The sequence below is a fragment of the Hemitrygon akajei genome, chromosome 7, assembly GCF_048418815.1.
Source record: "Hemitrygon akajei chromosome 7, sHemAka1.3, whole genome shotgun sequence".
Lineage (NCBI taxonomy): Eukaryota > Metazoa > Chordata > Chondrichthyes > Myliobatiformes > Dasyatidae > Hemitrygon > Hemitrygon akajei.
Window position 1 is genome coordinate 71,975,958 of NC_133130.1, and position 26,646 is coordinate 72,002,603.

General features: G+C 40.3%; 1 protein-coding gene across 4 annotated transcripts in view; it reads left to right on the forward strand.

Moving 5' to 3' along the window:
- ehbp1 (EH domain binding protein 1) overlaps positions 1–26,646 on the forward strand; it is a 389,918-nt gene that overhangs the window by 237,277 nt on the left and 125,995 nt on the right. For all 4 annotated transcript variants that reach the window (XM_073051179.1, XM_073051180.1, XM_073051181.1 and 1 more), the window contains one exon: positions 3,731–3,874. In XM_073051179.1, coding sequence (XP_072907280.1) covers positions 3,731–3,874 — 144 coding nt within the window. The remainder of the gene's footprint in view (positions 1–3,730; positions 3,875–26,646) is intronic.

Consider the following 26,646-nt stretch of genomic DNA (forward strand, 5'->3'; position numbering starts at 1 on the left):
ACTCCTCAGAAAGCCTAGACCAAGACTGTAAGCAACTCAGTGTTTAATTCTTTTGAACAATTTTCATACATCAGCTTTGATTAAAAGGTCTTATTCATTAATGAACACAAGTTTGAAGAAATTCAATTCAATTTCAGTTTCAAATTGTTGAGTTCCTAATTTTAAATAAGCAAAATGTTGAAACTTTTGGTACTCTGGGAAGAAGGGAACCCAGGGCAATGGTGTGCTCCTCTTTCTTGTATGATGTGGAAAGTCAGGGTCTAGTGTCCCTGACAGCTGCATCTGCAACAAGTTCATCCAGCTTGTAACTACTAGGAGACCACATTAGGGAGCCAGATGACTTATGGATCATTTGGGAGAATGAGGAGTTGATAGATAGGAGCTACAGGGGCGCATTAACACCTTAGTTGCAGGGGGCAGGTAGCTGGGTGACTGTCAGGAGAGGCAGACAATGCAGAGTACCCATGAATTCCCCTCAATAACAAGTATACTTCTTTGGAGGGCTGGGGTGGGAGCAGTGCAACCTACTAGGGGAAAACGGCAGTAACAGGGGACTGAGTCTGGCTCAGAAGGGAAGAGAAGAGTGGTGGTCATATGGGATTCAATAGTTAGGCGAGCAGACAAGAAATTCTGTGGAAGTGAAAGAGACTACTAAATGCATGTTGTTTCCCAGTTGCCAGAGTCAAGGACATCTCAGATTGTGTCCATAGCACTCTTAAAAGGGTTGGGGGGAGGGGGGGAGCCAGCCTGTTAAACATGGTACCAATGACATAGCTAGGAAAAGGGAAGAGTGAATATTGGGAGCTAGGAAGGAAGCTGAAAAGCAAAATCTCAAGGTAGTAATCTCGGGATTGCAGGTGAATCATGGCTGAAGAATTTGTGCAGGGAGCAGATTTGTGGATGATTGGGATCTCTTCTAGGGAATCCTTTATCTGTACCTAGCTCATCTGAACTCGAGAAGGACCAATGTTCTTGAGGGCAGGTTTACTTGAGCTGATGGGGAGGGTTTAAACTAGTTTGGCAGAGGGATGGGAACCAGAGTGATAGGTTAGATGATGAAGCAGTTGGTGTAAAGTTAGATGTGATTGTCAGAGAGACTGTGAGGAAGGATAGGCAGTGGATAGGGCATAAATGCAGTCAGTTAGATGGGTTGCACTGTGATTACTTTCATGCAGGAAAAAACCTCGGGTACAAGGGTGATAAATTTAGAGCATGGATCACGATTGTGTTGAACTACGGCGTAATGGCTATTACGCAGACTTGACTATCAGAAGGGCAAAAAAGGCTGCTGGATGTTGCATGGAAGTTAAGAGGTTGGGAGTGGCATTGCTAATCAGGCATAGTACTGCAGCTGCAGTAAGAGAGAATTTCATGGTGGGGTGTCCACTGAGTCATTACGGGTGGAAGTAAGAAGAAAGGAAAGGAACTTATCATTCAGTTGGGAGCATTCTATCATTCTATAGCGCTTCTCCACCTTCTTCCCCCCCCCCCACCCCATGCAATAAAGATAATGTGGAGCAGCTCAGTAAGTATATTTCGGAATGGTGTTAAAATAACGGTTGCCATCGTGACTTCAACTTCCCTAATATTGATTGGCAGCTCCTTAGTACAGGAGGTTTAGATGGGGCGGAATTTGTTAGCTGTTTCCAGGAAGGAATCCTGACACAATATGTGGACAGACTGACTGGAGGAGAAGGTATATTGAATCTACTACTAGGCATTGAACCTGGTCAGGTCACAAATCTTTTGGTGGGTGAACATTTTGGAGACAGTGACAACAATTGCATGACCTTGTCTATGGTCTTGGACGAGGATAGGTGAAGAAGGTATGGGAAAGTGTTTAATAGGGGGAGAGCTAATTATGATGCTATTAGGCAGGAACTTGGAAGCATAAATTGGGAGCAGATCTTTTTCAGGACAACTCACAATGGAAATATGGAAGTTGGTTAGATAGCACTGCATGTAATGCTGGATGGGATTGTCCCCATTGAGGCTGGGAAAGGATGGGAGGGTGTAGGAACCATTGGTGTTCAACAAGGTTCCTGTGGTGGGCTCATTCAGAAAGTCAGGAGGCATAGGATCCAGGGAAACTTGAATGTATAGATTCAGAGTTGGCTTGCCATAGAAAGCAGTGAGTGGATGGAGTCTATTCTGCCTGTAGGTTGGTGGTGTTCCGTAAGGACCTCTTCTGGGACCCTGTGCTATGATTTTTTCTAAATGACTTGGATAAGGAAGTGGACAGGTGTGTTGATAAATTTGCAGATGACATGAAGGTTACTGGAGTTGTTCATGGTGTAAAAGGTTGTCATAGGTTATAATATGACACAAATAGGATGCAGAGTTGGGCAGAAAAGTGGCAGAAAGAATTCAGTCTGGGAAAGTGTGAAGTGATATTCATAGGTCAAACTTGATGACGAAGTACAAAGTTAATGGCAGGATTCATAGCATAAGGAGGAACATAGAGATCTTGGAGTCCAAGTCTGTAGATCCCTCAAAGTTGGTGCACAAGGTAAATAAGCATATTGTGTGTTGACCTTCATTAGTCAAGTGATTAAATTCAAGGTTTCAAAGTAATATGCAGCTGTATAAAACCTTGGTTGGGATCTTACTTGGAGTATTGTGTTTAGCACCATTTCTAGGAAGGATGTGGAAACCGTAGAGAGGCTGCCAAGATTTATCAGGGTGCTGTCTGGATTGCAGAACATGTCTTATGAGTTAAAGATTGACTGAGTTTAGAGCTTTTCGCTTTAAGATGATAAGAGGCAAAGATGGAGAGTATAGCTATTGCCTTTTTTCCCGGGGTTGCAATGGCTGATACAAGAGGACATACTTTTAAGGTAGCTGGAGGAAAGTATAGCACAGATGCCAGAGATGGAGAGTGGTAAGTGCGTAGAATGTGTTGCCAAGGGTGCTAGTAGAGGCAAGTGCATTAGGGACATTTAACAGACACTTAGAAAGAAAAAAAGGAGGGCTATATGGAAGGTAAGCTTGATCTTGAGGTAGGTTAAGAGGTCGACGCAACAATGTGGGTCAAAGGGCCTATACTGTACTGCATAGTTCAATGTTCTTTCGAAATCTGTACAAGTTCAAATTCAAGTTCACATTTATTGTCATTCACCTGTATGCATGTATACTACCAAACAAAATGATGTTCCTCCAGACTAAGGTGCACAATATAGTACAAATAACTCATACACCACACATAAAGTAAGATCACCACAAATAAATTAGCAAATAATAACATGTATTCCAGAAGACTGACATTTGGTATGTAGTGCGTTTAAGTCACAAGTTAAAAAATAAACATTATAAATCTATTGGCGCTTCATATGTGATGAGACCCTTGGGGGAAGCCGGGAGATCAGTAGTCTCATGGCCTGGGGGAAGAAGCTGTTTTTCAACCTAATGTCTTAATGCTACAGTACCTTCTGCCTGGTGGTATGGTTGAGAAAGGATAAATTCTAATTGGCTTTAATGTATTTTATGACAGCTGAGCTGCAAAATACTAAAAAGAGTGGTTTTGGTAGTTCTCTTAAATAAAAAACTGCGCTGTATTTTTTTAATGATCATAAAATGATATTGAATGAATTGTCCCAAGACACATGATACATTTTAGTATTCTTTGCTATTTACTATAGCATATAATTTTAGTCATAATCCTGTCACCAGAGATAAGAGTATTGCTCATGGATGTGTGAATGACCAAACATTTGATTTTCTTTTTACATAGAGGATAGCAACAAGGCAAGAAGAACTTAAAGAACGAGCAAGACTTCTTCTGGAGCAAGCCAGGAGGGATGCAGCTTTAAAAGCAGGAAATAAACAACTGGCTTTCCAACCAATCACACCAACTCAAAACAAGCATTTGAGTGAGGTAATGTCCCTAAGCTGCAGTTACTGAGTACATTTTTAGTTGCCCAAGGAAATTCCCTGTGGCATTAGTTACAGTAAGACATCTCATCTTGAATTGACAAGCTTTATATCAAGTAATTATACTTTATATTATTATAGATTGAGTATAGATTTGCTGTAGGGTTAATGTTGCTCTTATACCAGATAATGCTAAGAGACAGCATATACACTATATAACCTATTGTTACCCTAACATGTGATTTCTTTAAATTTGTAAAATCCTGAAGAACGTCAGGTAAAAGAAATTTTGGTTTCTGAAGAATACTTTTTAAGTCAATTAATTGCTTTCTTTTGTAAATATTTGAGTTATCACATAATCATAGAGTTTGGTTCCCTTTGACTGCCAAGTCAGTATAGGCCTTTTACCCATCTACGCTTATCCCTTTTGCCTGAAGTTGCCTGTATCCTTCTATACCTTTCCTATTCAAGTATCTGTCTAAATGTATCTTAAACATAGTGATAGTATCTGATAGTCCAATCAGTCCAATCTTTCACCATAACTAATGTCCTACAATCCAAACAATATTCTGGTGAACCTAATCTGAACTCTTTCCAGCACAAACCACATAATTCCTATAGTTAGGCACACAATACTTAGTGTGGTCTAAACACTATTTTATAAAGTTTGAATATAAAATAACTAGTTTTGTATTCTATGTCTCATAGTTTAGAATCTCTTTAGAGATTCAAGATTGTTTAATGTCATTTCCAGTACACAAGTGTAAAAGAGAATGAAATAATTTTACTCTGGATCCAATGCAGCACAAAAAAAAACACAATAAGATAAAGATCACAATAATTTTTTAAAGCACAATGAATATAAGTACATACGATAACGTGTGTACATAGATTAATTTTTGCCCATAAATTGATGCCTAGCACAGAAGTATATGTATATAAGGTGACTCTGAGGGAAAATAATAACATATTATTAATAATAACATTAATAATAACAATAAAATAATCACGTATTTGCTGCACAAATCCCTCTCTCACCTGGATGGGGTCAGTGGTGCTGTGAGGATTACATTCTTGGACTTCTCTAGTGCCTTTAACACCATCCAGCCCAAGATCTTAAGGCACAAACTAACGGAGATGGGAGTAGACTCTCACATGGTGGATTGGATAGTGGACTACTTGACAGATAGACCTCAGTATGTGCGGTTGGGAGACTGTAGGTCTGACACGGTGGTCAGCAGCACAGGAGCACCGTAGGGGACCGTGCTCTCTCCGGTCCTGTTCACCCTGTACACATCAGACTTCCAATATAACTCGGAGTCCTGCCATGTGCAGAAGTTCGCTGATGACACAGCCATAGTGGGGTGTGTCAGGAATGGACAGGAGGAAGAGTATAGGAAACTGATACAGGACTTTGTGATATGGTGCAACTCAAACTACCTGCGTCTCAATATCACCAAGACCAAGGAGATGGTGGTGGACTTTAGGAGATCTAGGCCTCATATGGAGCCAGTGATCATTAATGGAGAATGTGTGGAGCAGGTTAAGACCTACAAGTATCTGGGAGTACAGTTAGACGAGAAGCTAGACTGGACTGCCAACACAGATGCCTTGTGCAGGAAGGCACAGAGTCAACTGTACTTCCTTAGAAGGTTGGCGTCATTCAATGTTTGTAGTGAGATGCTGAAGATGTTCTATAGGTCAGTTGTGGAGAGCGCCCTCTTCTTTGTGGTGGCGTGTTGGGGAGGCAGCATTAAGAAGAGGAACGCCTCACGTCTTAATAAGCTGGTAAGGAAGGCGGGCTCTGTCGTGGGCAAAGTACTGGAGAGTATAACATCGGTAGCAGAGCGAAGGGCACTGAGTAGGCTATGGTCAATTATGGAAAACCCTGAACATCCTCTACATAGCACCATCCAGAGACAGAGAAGCAGTTTCTGCGACAGGTTACTGTCGATGCAATGCTCCTCAGACAGGATGAAGAGATCAATACTCCCCAATGCCATTCGGCTTTACAATTCAACCGTCAGGAGTAAGATATGTTAAAGTGCCGGGGTTAGGACTCAATGTATTTAAGTAAACTACTTAAGAACTTTTTAAAAGCTATTATTAATGCTTTTTGAGAGGGTGATTTTAGATGCATATCATATTTTTACTGAGTTAAGTATTGTATGTAATTAGTTTTGCTACAATAAGTGTATGGGACATTGGAAAAAATGTTGAATTTCCCCATGGGGATGAATAAAGTATCTATCTATCTATCTATCTGTCTATCTAGTGGTGGTGGATGTGGAGAAGTGGTTTAGTGGGTGGATCATCTTTGCTGCTTGGGAAAAGTAACTGTTTTTGAGACTTATGGACCTGGTGTGGATGCTATGTAGTCTACTCCTTGGTGGGAGAGGGACAGTCCATGAGCAGAGTAAATATTACTTCAAGGTGTTTATTGGCCCTTTCTCAGCACCTTTCTGGTGAACTTCTGGTTAAGATGGTGCTACCAAACATGTGTGACAGCTGTCTAGTAGTCAAGATGCTAAGAAATCCAACTAAAAACATCACCAAAAGTACTTTTCCTGAGGTAAACAAGACGAGTTCGGGGGATGAGCGGAGATGGTGTGTTGCAGAATCTTTGCAGATGGAGTTCTGATGTCCGAACCACTAACTTGGTTGCGAGGTTGGATCATTCTAGGTGTTAAGAGGAGAAGTTGGAGCCCAGGCAGACAAGACTTGGTGCCAGTACAACTGGCCTGAGGGCGAGGTTGGATCACTCTGTGTGCCGAGCTGACTCGAGGAGCTTGAGAGCGGCTTTGGGCCGGGCGATGAAACCTGGGCCTGGACTGATTCACTGGGTGGCATTGTCTTGGCCCAGAGCCTTTCGCAATAGCAGTGCCTGAGCATTGAGTGTTGATCTTTTATTTTTATTTTTATTCTTCTTTTTCTGTAATTGGGTTCTTGAGGGTTTCTTCCTTTATGACTACCTATGACCAAGCAAATCCCAAGGTTATATAATTTATACAACCTTTGCTAATAAATTGAATCTTGAATCTTGACCTCTCAGGAAGGTATATTCCTTTAACATTATCCCATCTTCTCTTGTAGCCACTTTCAGGGAACAGCGGACTGAACTCTGTTCATCAGCATTTTATCATGTCTCTCTCCTAGTTGATTTCCCAAAATACTCATCAGAATTAAATTTTATCCGCTGACATCTGACTCACCCAAGCCAATCTTGGATTCATTTAACTAGCTTGCCTTGGATCCCATTGCTTTAATCTTATGGGCCAGCCTTCATGGTAGGGCCCTGTCAAATGCTTTACTAAGGTCCATGGAGAGTGTGTCTACTGCCCTGCTTTCATCAATCTTATTTATCTCCTCAAAAAGTGCAATCAAATTAATGAAGCAGGATTTCCCCTGGATAAGGTAATATTAACTATCCCTGATCAGTCCTGCCTTTACATAAGTAGTTAATCTTTTAGAATTTTCTCCAGTAACTTCCACACCACTGTCATAAGGCTCACTGGCTTGTTATTACCTAGCTTGTGCATGCTGTCCTACATAAGAAAAAGTTAAAGCTTTGGTACTCTTCCTCTCTCATGTACTGTACCTCATCTGAACATAATGAAGATGCAAAAATCTCTTCGGGCCCCAACCATTCTTGCTTCTCATTGCTTCATAAGCAGTCATAATTTACTCTGGGAAGTGTGTCAGTATTTAAAGGTGTCCCTGGGACTGTCAGTATTTACAGAGGGTTCCCTGTCCAATATGCCGTCCAAGAATTTCATTGTTAAAATCATAACAATGATTAGTCTTTTAATTGAGCTTAACAACGGCAATTTAATATAAAACATTGGAGAGAATCTGACTCAAAGTCTCTGTTGCCTAAGATCTCAGTAGAGATATTTTTGTTGTTTTTAAGTATGAGACAAGTATAAATATGAATCATAACAGTAAGAAATTTGCATTTTATCATTATTATTGTATTGTCACCGCATCTCTCAGATGTGGTATATTGAATTGGGGTAGATTGTTTAATTAAATGTTCCATGATTTGCACCAGCTCTTTGGAGAGTACTAACATTGTGTTTGACTAACCTGAGTTTCATTTTAATATGCTATTCAGTATTCTCTGAACAAAAGCTTATTGGGGTTTTATTCAGCAGGCTAGGCAGCATCTATAGGGAGAAGCGATGTTGACGTTTCGGGCCGATCTCTATAGATGCTGCCTAGCCTGCTGTGTTCTACCAGCATTTTGTGTGTGTTGTTGTTTGAATTTCTAGCATCTGCAGATTTCCTCGTGTTCGGGGTTTTATTCTATACAATTAAACTAGTCAGGAGTTCCTTCATCATTTGGAATATGAGTCAGAGAGAGGGAATGTAAAAATGCTGCTAAGTGTTTTTGAAATCATGACAATTCTGAAAACTTAACTCGTGTATAGACCATATTTGGAACCACGTTGATATGCATTATACTAGCAGAGCATTTCTGAGAAACAGAAAAATGTCAGGAGTTTCAGTTTGTTTCATGCTACAGAAATAGACAATAGTTGTTTTTTAACAAAATCCTTTGTTTCAAACTAATCTTACAATTTGTAAAATTTGCTTAAGAAAATCAAACTTGAACTTTGCCTGTGAACTTTGATTGCTTATCCGTTGTACATGATAAGCACTTGAGCAGTGCTTTCAGGTGCTAAAGATCCTCCAGAAATGTAATCTAGAGGAAAATGTTGGTTTAATGCAAAATGCCATCTAGGTTTACAAGATGAAGTACTTAGCAGAAATGTTTGTGCAATAAGTCAACAAACTTCAGGTTGGCACAGAAAATATACTGTCCGTACTGCATTTGGGTTATCTGTGCTCATACAGTTCACACTTTTCCAATCAGAAAATTAATTGGTGTAATTCTGCTGTTGTTCAATTTGAAATGCTGCTTGAAGAGATATTCAGTTTCACATTCACCTGATGTTGCAGCTCCAAAGAGAGTGCCAGGAGCCTTTCTGAGTGACTTTCTAATGAGCATGGACATTCTAGCCACTTGTAATCCTGAAATTCTGAGCATTTTATTTATAAGGAGTAAACAGTAGTGTAGCAGTTAGCCTGGGAAATTCCAGAGTTCAATTCTAATGCTGTTGTGTACATTCTTCCTGTGGAATGTGTGGGTTTTCCCTGGGTACTCTCGTTTCCTCCCACATTCCAAAGACGTACCCTGTAGGATATTTGGTCATTGTAAATTGTCCCGTGATTAGGTTAGGGTTAATCAGGGTTGTGGGGTTGCTAGGACGGCATGGCTTGAAGGGCCAGAACACCCTACTCCATGCTATACCACTAAAATAAATGAACATTATTGTATTCAGGGAACAATGAGTGCTTGGAAATGGACACAAGAAGTTTTGCAGATCCTGGAAGTCTTAAGCAATACACACAAAATGCTGGACCTGATGAAATGTCATGGTCCTAAACTTCATCTGTTTATTCCACTTCATGGATGTTGTCTGACTTACTGAGTATCTCCAGCATTTAGTGTGTGTTGTTTGGAAGTAGGCAGTTTGCTCAGTTCCTCCCTTCATGCGGGTGAAGAAGGAAGAAGAAAAAAAACAGAGACTAGGCAAAGCTTCATAAAACACTGTTGGAGAAAAGTTTTCGCAAGGCAAGGTCGACTCCATCTTTCAGTGGTTGCAAGATGTAACTGGTCCTCTGTGACTGAAAAACTGTAGTGTTCTCAAGATATTTAATTCTCTTGTCTGCTGTTCCATACAATATCATCTAATCATCACCATAATGTTCATGATTCTAACATCTGCTTTCTATCTCTTTACTTTCAAGCTCTAAAAATCAAAAGTTAACATGAAACTAAATACAGTGCCTATAAAAAGTATTCACCCCCCCCCCCCCCCCCCCCGGAAGTTCTCATTTTTATTGTTTTATATCACAGTGGATTTATTTTGGCTTTTTGACATTGATCAACAGAAAAAGACTCTTTTGTTTCAAAGTGAAAACCAATCTCTACAAAGTTATCTAAATTAATTACAAATATAAAATGCAAATTAAGTGATTGCATAAGTATTTAATATAACCCCTTTAATATGACACGCCAAATCACCACTGGTGCAGCCAATTGGTTTTAGAAGTCATATAATTAGTTAAATGAAGATCACCTGTGTGCAATCAAGTGTTTCAATTGATTGTGGTAAAAATACACCTGTATCTGGAAGGTCCAACTGCTGGAGGGTCAGTATCCTGGCAAAAACTACACCACGAAGATAAAAGAATATTCCAAGCAACTCCGCTGAAAAATTATTGAAAGCACAAGTCAGGAGATGCATACAAGAAAATTTCCAAGTCACTGAATATCCCTTGTTGTACAGTGAAGTCAATCATTAAGAACTGGAAAGAATATAGCACATTTGTAACTCTGCCTCAAACAGGCTGTTCTCAAAAACTGAGTGACCGTGTGAGAAGGGAACTATTGAGGGAGGCCATGTCAACTCTGGAGGAGTTACAAGCTTCAGTGGCTGAGATGCGAGAGACTGTACATGCAACTGTTGTCCAGGTGCTTCATCAGTCGCAGCTTTATGGGAGAGTGGCCAAGAGAAAGCCACTGAGAAAAGCCACAAGAGAAAAAAACTCTCATGAAATCTCAGCTAGAGTTTGTCAGAAGGCATGTGGGAGACTCTGAAGTCAGTTGGAAGAAGGTACTACGGTCTGATAAAACCAAAATTGAACTTTTTGTCTATTTGACTAAATGCTGTGTTTGGCATAAGCCAAATGCTGCACATCATCAAAAACACAGCATCCCTATGGTGAAGCATGGTGGTGGCCACATTGTGCTGTGGGGATGCTTCACTGCAACAGGCCCTGGAAGGCTTGTGAAGGTAGAGGATGAAATTAGTCCAGCAAAATACAGAGAAATCCTGGAGGAAAACCCGCTGCAACCTGCAAGAGAACTGCAACTTGGGAGAAAATCTGATTTCCAGCAAGACAGTAACCCCAAGCATAAAACCCAAGCTACATAAGAATGGCTTTGATCCCAGAAGACCATTAGATATAGGAGCAGAAGTAGGCCCATCAGGTCTGCTCCACCATTCAATCATGGGCTGATCCAATTCTTCCAGTCATCTCCACTCCCCTGCTTTCACCCCATACCCTTTGATGCCCTGGCTAATCAAGAACCTATTTATCTCTGTCTTAAATACGCCCAATGACTTGGCCTCCACAGCGGCTCGTGGCAACAAATTCCACAGATTTACCACCCTCTGAGTGAAGTAATTTCTCCGCATACATGAGGAAATCTGCAGGTGCTGGAAATTCAAGCAACACACACAAAATGCTGGTGGAATGCAGCAGGCCAGGCAGCATCTATAGGGAGAAATACAGTCGACATTTTGGGCCGAGACCCTTCGTCAGGACTAACTGAAAGAAAAGGTAGTAAGAGATTTGAAAGTGGGGGGGGAGGGGAAAATCTGAAATGATAGGAGAAGACAGGAGGGGGTGGGGTGAAGCTAAGAGCTGGAAAAGTGATTGGCAAAAAGGATACAGAGCTGGAGAAGGGAGAGGATCATGGGACGGGAGGCCTAGGGATTAAGAAAGGGGGAGGGGAGCACCAGAAGGAGATGGAGAGCAGGCAAGGAATGATTGTGAGAGTGACAGAGAGAAAAAAGAGAGAAGAAAAAAAGGGGAAAAAAAATTAATAGATAGATAAATAAATGATGGAATGAGAAGGGGAGGAGGAGCATTAATAGAAGTTAGAGAAATCAATGTTCATGCCATCAGGTTGGAGGCTACCAAGATGGAATATAAGGTGTTGTTCCTCCAACCTGAGTGTGGCTTCATCTTGACAGTAGAGGGAAGCCATGGATAGACATACCAGAATGGAATGGGATGTGGAATTAAAATGTGTGGCCACTGCTTTCTCTGGCGGATAGAGCATAGGTGTTCAGCAAAACGGTTTCCCAGTCTGCGTCGGGTCTCACCAATATATAAAAGGCTGCACCGGGAGCACCAGATGCAGTATATCACACCAGCCGACTCACAGGTGAAGTGTCGCCTCACCTGGAAGGACTGTCTGGGGCCCTGAATGGTGGTGAGGGAGGAAGTGTAAGGGCAGGTGTAGCACTTGTTCCACTTACAAGGATAAGTGCCAGGAGGGAAATCGGTGGGAAAGGATGGGGGGGACGAAAGGACAAGGGAGTCGCATAGGGAGCGATCCCTGCGGAAAGCAGAAAGGGGGGGAAGGGAAAGAGGTGCTTGGTGGTGAGATCCCGTTGGAGGTGGCAGAAGTTACGGAGAATTATATGTTGGACCCGGAGGCTGGTGGGGTGGAAGGTGAGGACAAGGGGAACTCTTTCCCAAGTGGGGTGGCAGGAGGATGGGGTGAGAGTAGATGTGCATGAAATGGGAGAGATGCGTTTGACAGCAGAGTTGATGGTGGAGGAAGGGAAGCCCCTTTCTTCAAAAAAGAAGACATCTTCGTCCTGGAATGAAAAGCCTCATCCTGACAGTAGATGCGGCAGAGATGGAGGAATTGCGAGAAGGGGATGGCATTTTTGCAAGAGACAGGGTGGGAGGAGGAATAGTCCAGGTAGCTGTGAGAGCCTGTAGGCTTATAGTAGACATCAGTAGATAAGCCATCTCCAGAGATAGAGACAGAAAGATCAAGGAAGGGGAGGGAGGTGTTGGAAATGGACCAGGTAAATTTGAGGGCAGGGTGAAAGTTGGAGGCAAAGTTAATGAAGTCAACGAGCTCAGCATGCGTGCAGGAAGCAGCACCAATGCAGTTGTTGATGTAGCGAAGGAAAAGTGGGGGGCGGATATCCGTATAGGCTTGGAACATGGACTGTTCCACAAAGCCAACAAAAAGGCAGGCATAGCTACACCTTTCGTTTGGAGGAAGTGGGAGGAGCCAAAGGAAAAATTATTAAGAGCAAGACTAATTCTACTAGACGGAGGAGAGTGGTGGTAGAGAGGAACTGGTTAGGTCTGGAATCCAAAAAGAAGCGGAGAGCTTTGAAACCTTCCTAGTGAGGGATGGAGGTATATAGGGATTGGACATCCATGGTGAAAATAAGGTGGTGGGGGCCAGGGAACTTAAAATCGTTGAAAAAATTCAAAGTGTGAGAAGTGTCACAAACATAGGTGGGAAGGGATTGAACAAGTGGGGATAAAACAGTGTTGAGGTATGCAGAAATGAGTTCGGTGGGGCAGGAGCAAATTGAAACAATGGGTCTACCTGGACAGGCAGGTTCGTGGATCTTGGGTTGGAGGTAGAAATGGTAAGTGCAGTATGTGGGAACTATGAAGTTGGTGGCAGTGGATGGGAGATCCCCAGAGCTGATAAGGTTGTTGGTGGTGTGGGAGACAATGGCCTGGTGCTCCTTAGTGGGGTGCTGATCAAGGGGTAAATAAGAGGTATCAGCGAGTTGTTGCTGTGCCTCAGCAAGGTAGAGGTCAGTATGCCAGACCACAACAGTGCCCCCCCCCCCTTATCAGCGTGTTTTATAGTAAGGTTGGGATTGGTGCAGAGGGAGTGGAGAGCAGAGTGTTCAGAAGGAGTGAGGTAGGAAGTGGAACAAGGTGTGATGAAGTTGAGATGGTTGATGTCAACATCTCAGTTCTAAATGGACCTCCTTCAATCCTCTTGTCCTAGAATCCCCTACCATGGGAAATAACTTTGCCATATCTAATCTGTTCAGGCTTTTTAACATTCAGAATGTTTCTATGGGATCCCCTCTCATTCTCCTGAACTCCAGGGAGTACAGCCCAAGAGCTGCCAGATGTTCCTCGTATGGTAACCCTTTCATTCCTGGAATCATTCTCGTGAATCTTCTCTGAACCCTCTCCAATGTCAGTACAGTATATCCTTGCTAATATAAGGAGCCCAAAACTGCACACCATACTGCAAGTGTGGTCTCACAAGCCTCAGGTATACATCCCTATACCTCTAGAAATGAATGCTGCCAACATTGCATTCGCCTTCTTCGCAACCGACTCAACCTGGAGGTTAAACTTAGGGTATCTTGCACAAGGACCCCCAAGTCCCTTTGCATCTCTTCATTTTGAATTCCCCATGCAGTCTGACAGAGCTTGAGCAGTTTTGAACAGAAGAATGGTGAAAATTGCCTTGCCCAGATGTGCAAAGCTGATAGAGACCTATCCACACAGACTCAAGGCAGTAATTGCTGTCAAAGGTGCATCTACTAAATACTGACTTGAAGGGGGTGAATAATTATGCAATCAATTATTTTGTGTTTAATAATTGTAATAAATTTCAACCAATTTGTAGAAATTTGTTTTCACTTTGACACAAAAGAGTCTTTTCTGTTGATCAGTGTCAAAAAAGCCAAATTAAATTCACTGTGATTCAATGTTGTAAAACAATAAAAGATGAAAACTTCCAAGAGGGTGAATACTTTTTATATAGGCACTGTATTTGGAGAACGCTTCAGCACAGGTTTTCCAGACACAAAGGACGAGTTACATTCTGCAACCACTGAAAGATGGAGGCAACCTTCCCTTCCTAAAACTTTTCTCCCACAGTGTTTTGTGAAGCTTTACCTGGTCTCTGATTTTTCTTCCTTCTTCACCCGCATGAAGGGAGAATCGAGGCTAACTGCCTATTTCCAAGCAACATACACAAAATGCTGGAGATACTCAGCAAGTGAGGTGGCATCTATGGAGTGGAATGAACAGTCGAAGTTTGAGGCCAAGACATTTCACAGATCCAGCATTTTGTGTGCGTTGAAAAAGATTAGAATCAGGTTTTCAAATGGATGGGTCTTATTCACAAAGTATTCATTTTGCACCTGTTTTCACCTTTTGCCATATATATATATATATATATATATATATATATATATATATATATAGTTTCCACAGTCTTTTAGAGCCACGTTTTCCAGCCAAACACTGATTCCATTATTTGTGACCCCAGTGTCTCCTAAAATCACTTCCATAATGCAAACTTTGTGTCTTTACTGTTAATTCTTTCCTCACTGATCACTGGATCTAACAACGATAATCATTATTTATATAGTGTCTTTAATGAGTTAGAAATACCCCAAGGAATTTCAGAAGAATTGATATAAAATGGCCAAAGAGCTAATTATAAAAATTAAAAGAGCAGCTAAATGAGGAAAGAAATGTATAGAGCTAGTGAGAAATTTCGAGCTTAGTGTTTCGGTAGCTGAAGGCACAGCTTCCAGAGGTGCAATAATTAAATTTGAAGATGAGCAAGAGGCCAGACTTAGATGAGAGCAGACAGCTTGAAGGATTTTAGATCTTGAGGAATTACAGTGATAGAGGGAAATGAAACCATAGAAGCATTTGAAAATTAGGCCTAGAATTTTAAAATTGAGGAGTTGCTTAACACTGAGCCATAACAAGACAGCAATCATGTAAATAGCAGGTGACCAGTACTTGTGTGATTGGCAGCGAGCAGGATGTACTGCATATTAAAAACAAGGCAGATAGTGGGAATGACCACTTTGAGAAAGGCTAAGAGGTCAAAGAGATGCTGTTGAGGTGAAAGTTGTGCTTTTTCTCTTTATTTCTGGAAGGTACTGGTAAATAAATATATGTACACTAAGGCAGTGGTATGGTCCTGCAACAGGATGTGGAAGATCAGGGTCATTTCCTGTGGGAAGTGTGTCCAGCTGCAGCATAGAGCAGTTGGATCAGGTGGCCTTCCAGGTGAAGCGACATTTCAGCGGCAAGTCTATTGGGGTCTTCTACTATATCCAGTGCTCCCAGTGCAGCCTCCTCTACATCAGTTAGACGACGTAGATAAGGGGAATACATCATCAAGCACCTTTGCTCCATTCGTCACAAAAGGCTGCCTTGTCCAGTGGCCACACATTTTAATTCTACTTTCCATTCTCATTCCAACATGTTAGTTCATGGCCTCTTTTACTGCCATGATGAGATCACTTTCAGATTGGAGGAGCAACACCTTCTATTCCATTAGTGTAGCTCCTAGCTAGATGGCATAAAAATCAATTACTCTAACTTCTGGTGATTTCTCACCCTCCCCTTCTCTCTCTTTTCATTTCCCATTCTGGTTCCCCTCTTACCCCTTCTCCTCCATACCTGCCTATCACCTCTCTCTGATGTTCCTCCTCCTTCCCTTTTTCCCGTGGTCCACTCTCCTCTCCTACCAAATTCCTCCTTCTGCCCTTTACCTCTTCCACCTATCACCTCCCAGCTTCTCATTTCATGCCCCTTCCCCCACCCATCTATTTTCCCACTCCCCTGGCTTCACCTATCACCTTCTAGCTTGTACTCCTTCCCCACTCCCCAACTTCTTACTCTTGCTTCTTCTTCCTTCCTTTCTCGTCCTGATGAAGGGTCTCAGCCCAAAACATTGACTATTTATTCCTTTCCATAGATACCCCGTGTCCTGCTGAGTTCCCCCAGCATTTTGTGCCTGTTGTTGTAGATTTCTAGTATCTGCAGAATCTCTTGTGTTAAATAGCTTGGCTGGTGTGTTTAACAAATTGATCAAGTAGCAGATACAGAAGGAAAGGAGGTATGTGTTTACCAGTGAGAGCAATGAGTGTAACCATGTAGTGCAAGAGTCCCTTGTGCTCATTTCACTCCCAAAGAGATGTTGTAATCTCCCTGTACCACATGGTATTAAAGGCAGAAATAGTATAGAGCAGATGAATGTGTGACTAAAAAGTGGATGCATGGAAAGGTTTTCAGGTATTAGAGTCTATTGTAGCCGGAACATGTACAAGAAAAACCAATTATACTTAAACTGGAAGGGTCCAGTATGCTTGCAGGGACACTTGCTTTAAACCTTGGGAGGGTTTAAACTAATGTCAAAATCAAAGTAAATTCGAAGTAAATTTATTATCAATGTGCGTTTAAGTCACCTATACTACCTAGAGGTTCATTTTCTTGCAGGTGTTAACAGGGGAATAAAGAAATACAATAAAATTTCTGAAAACTATATATAAAGTCTGACAAACAACCAATGTGCAAAATAAAACGAATTGTGCAAATAATAAATAAATAAATAATACAGAGAACATGAGTTATAGAGTCCTTGAAAGTGACTTTATAGGTTGTGTTATCACTTCAGAGTTGAGGTGATCCATACCAGTTCAGGATCCTGAAGGTTGTAGGGTAGTAAGTGTTCCTGATTCTGATGGTGTGGGACCTAAGGCTCCTGTATCTCCTGCCCGGTGGCTGCAGCGAGAGGAGTGCATGGGCTGGATGTTGGGGTCCTTGTTGATGTGCACTGCTTCCTTATGGCAGTGCTCCGTGTAAATATGCTCAATGGAGAGTTTTGCCCGTGATAGACTGGGCTGTATGCACTACTTTCTGTAGACCTGTCCATTCCTTGGCATTGGCGTTTCCATACAGAGCTGTGGTGCAACCAGTCAGGATACTCTCCATGGTGCATCTACAGACAATTGTTGAATTTTTAGATGACATGCCAAATCTGTGCACATTTCTGAGAAAGTAGAGGTGTTGTTGTGTCTTCTTTGTAATGACACTTGCGTGCTGTGCCAAGGAACATAAAGCTGTTGACCCTCTCCACCTCCAATCCCTGAATGAGGACTAGCTCCTGGACCTCCGGCTTCTTTCTAATGTATTCAAGGTATAGATAAGATGGAAGATTGGACAGGGAGTGGTTGATGGAATTTCATCCTGACATGCAGAATGCTACATCTTAGGAAGTTTAATAAGTTTTGGGTAAATGCAGTAAGTGCTGGAACCCTAAGTAATTTGATGAACATTGGGCTTCAAATCCATTGTTATCTGAAAGTAGTAATATGAGTAGTTGGATGGTGAAGAAGACATATGGCAAGCTAGCCTTTATAAACTGGGGCTAGAATATAGAAGTTGTGATGTTATGTTGCAACATTACAAAACATTGGCAAGGTGACATTTGAAGTAATGGTCACCACATTAGGAAGCATGTGGTTGCACTGGAGAGAGTGCAGAGAAGATTCACCATGAAGTTGTTTAGATTGGAGGATGAGTTATAGGGGGAGACTGGATAGTCTGGGTTTGTTTTCTTCAATTTGGAGGAGGCTAAGAATTACCTGAGAGATAAGTAAAGTTCTCAAAGGCATTGATAGTCTTTTTTCCCCATCGTACTGGTATCAAAAACAAGAGGGTGATAGGATTCATTACAGGAAAAGGAATTTTGTACAGATATGAGGGGCAAGTTTTTCTCAGCGGTTGATATGCACAACTTACTGCCAGAGGAAGCAATGTCATCAAATACAATTACTACCTTTGAGAGACATTCAGGCAGGCTTGAATAGGTGAGGCATAGAAAGATGTGGACCTAATTTAGGTAAATGGGGTCACTGCAGACTGGTAAAAAGGTCCACATCTGGTAGAGTCTGTTTCTGTACTATACATTTCTGACTACACATACTGGATGTTATGACACAGGCCATAGAATTTGCAAAGAGAGTTGGATTGAGAAGAGAAGGAAGCCAGTCAGGCAAGAGCCAGTTGGAATTGTCAAGGCTTGAGGTTTGAATGAGCTGGGGCAGTAATTGAGTTAATTTTTTTTTTTGTCCAGGCAAAAAAGCATCCATTGCATTGAAGTTCTCTGACTTGCTGAGTTCCAACCGCATTTTGTGTATGATGTTCTGTGTTTTCTTTTGGTAGTGCAGGTACCTGATTCAAAGCTCAACTTTGGGTTAGGACAGGAAAATGGGAGCAGTCTGGATCTGCTTGAAATTTACTAGGGAGTGAGAGTTTATTTCTTCATTTCTTTTTAAAACAGTACATTTCATATTTTAAAACTTGTATTCTCTTGAAGTGTGAGTTTTGTAACAGAGTCCCCGAGATCTCCATGTTACAAAACTCACATTTCAAGAGAATACAAGTTTTGCCAATATCTCCCACCCTCAACCAAGGTTTATCCTTGGTCGAATATTGTTCTGCATGTCCAAGCATTGTCTAGTTTCTCATCCAGGTAACAATAATTTAGGTGCAAGTCTTGACAGTTGGTGTCAATCGTTTATTTATGGGGATGCAGCTAAAATTAGTCTTGTCCTTGCTCTGCATCCCATATGTGCATTTCCAACAACATGATACTGGATGCCGATGAGGAACAGTAATATTGGCAATTTTTCAAAGCCTTATGCAAGAATACTAAGGCCACTTGCAATATCCTACGAGCACTCTGGTTGAGATTAACTGAGGATTTAAGTTGGACATTTTCTGATCAGCTCCCTGTGAGATAAATAAGATGTGCCATCTGGAAGGAATTGAGTCTAAACTCAAAAATATTGAATCTTAAATTTATAAATAAAGTTGTAGAATTTTACAAAAAGTGCACATGAGCAGGCAGTAATAAAAATGAGATTATTGTGACATTTGATGTGTTATCAGATTTACATTGTTTGACAACTTTTATTAACATTCTAGGGGCAATTATACACGATAGTAAATACATATTGTAGTAATTCTGCAATATTATATTGTAGTACAAGGTGCAAAGGAACGCAAGTGCTATTTTGTTTTACCTGAAAATTTAACTATAAATTCATTCCTTTTAAAAAGCGTTTTTGTTAATCTTGGCTTTTATGCAAGACTACATGCAGCCTTTGATATGCATTATTTGAAGATTACAGTTAAAACTATGATTAAAGTGTCTTGCTTCTTTGTGATATAAATTCAGAATTGGGATTTTTATCTTCAGCTTCAATTTTTCTTACATAAATGAAACCTATTCTATTTCAGGCATAGGATGTATGGTGAGTGATAATGTTAAACGGTATTGTTGAAATATAGTTGATATTCCAAGAGGAGGGTTTTGCCATATAGTAAAATTGACAAGGGCATATTGTAGATAGAGGACATGAAAGCATTACACTGAATTGGAATAAGGCATGTCATTTTTTCTGGCAATCATTTAATAATGCCATCAAGAATAAATATTTGTATTAACTACGTAAGCATTTAGGTTTATGGATGAAATACTGAGCTTTCTGTGAGGTTTAATAAGAATATATCCTGGTTAAAAATATATGTTGTAAATGTTGACTTAATTCCCTAAGGTTTATTACATTAATTAATCTATAAGTAAATGGCTCCACTGCATTCAGTTATATTTCTGCCTTGTTTTATTCTTCCTCCTGTAAACTTTCAAATAAAATGAGTTGTGTGAACTGTTCCAATATGTTATATGGAAATCTTTGTATTTACTTTGTGTTTTCTTCTACACTAGATAACTTCTGCATTATGATCATTTATTTATCCTTTTGTAATTGCTCCTTAGATCCAGTCTTTGTGGTTTCATAAGGTCTTGCTGGCCAAAGCTTTAGGGTAGCATAAATTTTCAACCTGGAAATAAAGCCACATGATTTCCTCCCCCATATCTGAGTAAGTAATTGTTTTCCCATATGGTGTGTAGTTAATTTCAGAATTTGTGGTTGAGCAGATGGAGAGAAAGGAGATTATACTTATGAAAAGATACATTTGAAACCAAATGAAATGAAGAATAAAACAAGAAAGGATATTGGAAAGGGCTTGTGGAGAAGAGGCAATCTGATAGGAGAGGGGATAAGACAATGGAAGAAAGGGAAGGGGGAGCACCAGAGGGAGATGATGAACAGGTAAGGTGAAAGAAGGACACAGGAATGGGGAATGGTGAAGGGGTGGGAGGTGCAATTACCGGAAGTTCGATAAATCGATGCACATGCCATCAGATTGGAGGCTACCCAGATGGAAAAAAAAGTGTTGCTCCTCCATCCCAAGTGTGCCTGCATTGTGGCAGTAGAGGAGGCCATGGACTGACATGTTAGAATGGGAATGGAAAGTAGAATTGAAATGGGTGGCCATCAGGAGATCCAGCTTTTTCTGGTGGACAAAGCGTAGGTGCTTGGCAAAATGGTCTCCCAACCCACGTTGGGTCTCACCAATATACAGGAGGCTATGCCAAGAGTAGATATGGTAGATCTTTTATGTTGCTGACATTCAGGAAAGGTTGTTGTGACACTATGTCACGAGGTTCTCTATCTCCTTCTTGTACTCTGGCTCATTTTTATTTGAGGTACAGCCCACAAGGTGATCCCATCTGCAAACATGTAGATGGAGTTAGAGCAGAATATGGCCAAAGAGTTCTGAGTTTAAAAGGAGTAGGGATCTGAGAATGCGGTCTTGTGGGGCACCAGTGTTGAGAGTAATCATGACAGAGGTTGTGCTGTCTGGCTTCACTGGTAAAAAGAACATGGATCTGGTTGCAAAGGGAAGTTTTGAGACCCAGGTCCAAGAGTTTCAAAATGAATTTGCTTGGAATTATAGTATTGAAGGCAGATCTATAATCAATAAACTGTAGAATAACATAGGTATCTTTACTGTCCAGATGCTCCAGAGATGAGAGTATTGCCAGGGAGAATATACCTGCTGTAGACCTATTTCGGCAGCAGGCAATTTACAGTGGGTTGATCCAGCAGATTATCCAGTGGCATATTCCTAATCCTTAATGTTTTTCCATGTATGACCTTGTACAGATATTATTTCCTGGAAATTTGATTACAGCATTATTCTCCAAACCACATTTCCCAATCATCACTAGGCAGTTCATGCTTACAGAACCTCATGTACAGGTTTGTGCCAGACCTGGCAACAACATGGATTCACCAACTGCAGTGCTTAAACCTCCCTATTCCAGATGTAGACAGTTAAACACAATATATGTTTCTAATTGGAGGAGAAGGAACAACTGCTGTAAGACGTTGCCTGAGATGCTAATAAATGAAATGGGAGTGAATTGAGAAAGATCCACTTTTGATGGGAGTGTCATGGAGAAACGGTGAGATTGACACTCAGTGGCCTCTATATTAGGTACAGGAGTTAAAGTGCTGACTGAGTGTATGCTCGTGGCCTTCTGCTGATGTAGCCCATTCACTTCAAGATTCAATGTGTTGTGGTTCAGAGATGCTCTTCTGAACAGCACTGTTGTAGCATGTGGTTATTTGAGTTACTGTTGCCTTCCTGTCAGCTTGACCCAGTCTGGCCTTTCTCTTCTGACCTCTCTCACTAATAAGGCGTCTTTGCCCAGAGAACTGGTGCTCACTGAATTTTTTTTTTGTTTTATTGCACCATCCACTATAAACTCTAGACGCTGTTGTATGTGAAAATCCCAGGAGGTCAACAGTTTCTGAAATGCTCAAACCACCCCATCTGGTACCAACAATCATTCCAAGGTCAAAGTCACTTGGATAACATATCTTCCTTATTCAGATGTTTGGTCTGCACAACAACTGAACTTCTTGACCATGTTTGCGTGCTTTTATAGATTGAGTTGCTGCCAGATATTTGGATGATTAGATATTTACCACTGAGTGTATGTTACCAGGATAAGAGAGATTGCAAACAGGCTGCTTCATTTAAGGGGGAAAATAATTGATAAATTGTAATAATGATTTTTAATATATTTCATGATACTGCAACAAATGAATGCATAGTTGTTTGCCAATGGGTTTGTCCAGTTGATCATAAATGTTTCATGAGTTGCATTGCTAAGATCACTAAAGACTTTAAGCTTTCAGGAAGAGTTTAATCATCCTGTCAGTAAAACAATGACGAACAAATCGGAAATTAGAAAACTGAAGTTACGGAAAATGAACACTGTACTGCCCACAGATTTTACCAGAAGGTTAATGAAGGCAAAAGGCTGAACAATTGTTCAGGGGAATCATAGTTATAAAATTTATTGCTGAAATGTGTTTTGGCACTACTTTGGGTTTGAATGTTCACTATTCCTTTACATTAATAACTATAAGTTATTTATTAATGAAAGAAATCAAAACAACTTGTACAGGGATTAATTTCTTGAAATGATGGAATGGTAGAGTCAACTTGATGGGTACTCCCATGTCTTATGCTGTTATGGTCTTGTCCTCAATCCTCCATCCCTTCCAATTGGAAAGTATAGTCGTCACATGACTCAGAATTATGATGTAGGTATCTGATCTAACATTAAATTGCTTTTGTGTAAAAACTAAATTAACTAAATTTGTTCAAGTTCACTATTACTGCCCATTTGAATATGTGCAGAGAGAGATTATAATTCCAGGATATAGTGACTCATTGCAATTGGAGTTAACTTTCAAGGGATGGAAATAGGAAGGGAGTGGAGAGTGATTCTGGTCTGTAGAGTGTGATAGAAGCAATGGGCTGAATGGCTTTGAATTGTATTATTAAAATGCAGAATTAAAGTAAAGGATACTTGTCTGAGAAATAAAGTAAGAACACATTTACAAAATCCAAAAGGAGTTTAGTAAATTAAGATGTTTAGATGCAAAGATTCTGTTCCTGATTGTGTTCTATTGGAAATAGCTTTAAGTTTATTTAAAAATATCTTTGAGAGGCATAGGGAAATACATTTTTTAAGTTAAATTGAGTTTTTAAAATGTCAATCCACTTAATTTACTGTACATCAATTTTTTAAGGTATAGGTTCTGAGTTGATCACTAACATGGATACTATCCTTTCCAGTCGAAGAGCAAATAATTTTTAATATATTGAGATTTTTGGCAAAACAGTATTATGTTTGTGAATAAACTTGAAATGTGTAATCATTTAAGTGAGGTGATGATCTTTGAGAATTAAGGATGCTGGCTCATTGTTTTAGATTTTAATGCAAGTATGAAAGGATGAAAGGATTTTTTCTGCTAATATTCTGCTGCCTAATGCCTGCTAGTGCAATGTTAAGCCAGTAAGACTTTTATTTCACAAACTAGATAACTCAAGTGCCTTTTGATAACAGTTAATATTAATTGTTCTCTACGTTTCTCGTCATTGTTCGTAGGTGGTCTTCATAATCAATTGATACTTTTATCCAAAGTACTGTAATGGCTAGCCTCCAGCAGTGAGCAAATTGGTAATTAATGAACAATCACTGGCATAGTAAACTGCATCCCGTTAATTTTCCCCTTTGAGTCTTGGGAAGTGTCATCTCCATTAGAATGCCATCAGTAACATTGCCGCATCTTGAAATGGCCCCTTGGCATGAAACTACATCGGCAGGATTTCTCACCCATTAGCAGATCAGAGGAGCAATTTCACAGTGTTTGGCCTGGGTAATTAAAGTACCAAGTACTGGGTAGAGTTGGGAATTCATGCTCAATTCCAGAAATACCAGGTGAGCTTCCTTGTGTTCAGTGGGACGTTATGATTAGTTTAATTGGGCTTTGTGTGATTTTAGCCGCCGACAATTTGTGCCATGGCAATCTAGTGACTTTTCATTCCTGTGTCTGTGACCTGTACTGACATGAATGAGTACAAAACAATACTTTAAAGTAGAAACTCTTCTTTTTAGTCACAATACATGTCATTGCTGCTGGCAACAATGAAGTACAAGCATATAGATGTATAGAAAATAGAAGTGTGAGGAGTCACATGCTCCTTGAGTGACTTATTTTAGCTCTTTCTTGTTACCTTCCAGTGGTTGCCTATTAAAATAAAACAGTTTGGGGTATTTAGGGCTAACCATTGGGGTGTTTCAAACAGGCTTGTCAGTTGATCTTCCTGAATTGACTTGAACAGAGATCAAAGCTTTTCTACAAAATGGAAAATCAGAGAGAGACAGCTCCTTCAATTGCACCACAAAAGCTAATCAAATTGTCAGTTCTTTCTACACAGTGTCCATCTTTATTGTTGGCTTTTGCTGGTATTAACTGTTGTACAGTAAAAGATGTTTAAAAAATGCTATTATCATTTAAAAGTTGTGATCATGACCAAGAATATGAAATCCCATAATGTTAAGCTAAGACCTACTAGAAAATTATTTGAGCTGTGTGCTAATTAAGTATGATCACCCATTCATTTTGCCTTCAAGATGTGCATTTATGTAAAACTCTTTACAGTGGCATATTGTATTCACAGTTATATTCACTATTATTGAATTGTTTAAACATTTTCTGAAAGTAAATGTAATTACTTCATAAATCTAAATTTGCTTGTGTTTTAATTTCATTGTGAGCTGGCCATAGAGAGTGGATGTAAGTGTGAACATTTTAAAAGTAAATATTAAACGATAGTTCATTGTCAATAGTGTATCCAAAATAAGATATGAAAAATTGTGTAATCTATGATTATTGTTGCAGAAATAATTAGAACATTCCTAATATTGCTTAGTGATGCTGGCCCTGGAGAAGATCTAGAGAAGGTTCACAGGAATGATCCCAGGAGTGAAAGTCTTAACATATGAAAAGCATTTGATGGCTCTGGTACTGATGGAGTTCAGAAGGATGAGGGAGGATCTCATTGAAACCTACTGAACACTGGAAGGCCTGGATAGAATGGAGCTGGAATGGATGTTTCCATTAGCAGAATAGTCTAGGATCATGGTCTCAGGATAAAGCATCCTCCCTCAAAAACTGAGATGAGGAGGAATATTTTCAGCCAGAGGTGGTGAATCTTGAATTTGTTGCCACAGAGGGTTGTAGAAGCCAAATCATTGGTTATATTTAAGTCTGAGATTGATAGTTTCTTGATTGATAAAAAGGCTCAAAGTTCAAAATATATTTATTATCAAAGTACATATACAACCTTGCAATTCGTTTTCTTGCAGATGTACACAGTAAATCCAACAAACATAATAGAATCAATGAAAGACTGCACCCAACAGGATGGACAAACAACTAATGTGCAAAAGACAACAAACTACAAATACTAAAGAAAATGGGAATTATAATAATAAATAAGCAATAAATATAGAGAATATGAGATGAAGAGTCCTTGAAAGTGAGTCCATAGGTTGTGGGAACAGTTCAATGATGGACAAGTCAAGTGCATTGGTGTTTCCATACTAGGCTGTGATACAACCAGTCAATATACTCTCCACTACACATCAATAGAATTTTGTCAAAGTTTTAGATATCATGCCGAATCTTCACAAACTTATAAGGAAGTTGAGGCGTTGCCGTAGCCGGCCGGTAGTGCAGAGGCATCCGCACCAGACTTCTATGTGAGTGGTCCCAGGTTCAAATCTGGCTGACTTCTTGCATGCTTTCCATCTGTGCTGTGTTGAGCATCAAGCTGGCAACTTGGCCTCATAAAAAAAACACAAAAATGCTAAAGAAATGGTAAGGTTGCTGGCTGATGCTCTACAAGGCATGGTAAGGAATAAGAGAAGCTGCCATGCTTCCTTTGTAATTGCAGTTACGTGCTGGGCATAGGACAGATCCTCCAAAAAAAACCACTGAAGAATTTAAAGTTGCTGTCCCTCTCCACCTCTGATTCCCCCCCCCCACCCCCCGATGAGGGCTGCCTGATGACCCTCTGGTTGTTTTGCTGACATTGAGTGAGAGGTTGTGGTTGTGACACCACTGTCAGATTTTCAGTCTCCTTCCAAATGCTGATTCATCACCACCTTTGATTCAGCCAACGAACTTTGATTTGGTCAGTAAACCTAAGGATGGCATTGGAGCTAAGTTTTGTGTCATAGTCATAGTTATGGGGAATAGGCAGGAGACAGGGACTGCAGCCATGATTATACCTGTATTTTATGGACAAGGAGACCTTCTATGAGTTCTACCTTTGCATTTACTGCCAGCTCATCTACTGCAGAAGGTTGGAAAGTTCATGTAATTCTACTGTGACTCTTTCCCTTTCCATTGTGTTCATTGAAAGGAAGAACCCTTATTTCCTTTTTGTGGACCTGTCAAATAGCAGCCATTTTTGTATTTGGACTTGTTTAAAAGTAAATAAAGATCTCTGCAGGAATAAATCCCCTTCACAGATTTGCTCTCCAAAAACACTATGATATTTCTCTAGAATGTTTGAGATATTGGAATTGTGCATAATAAA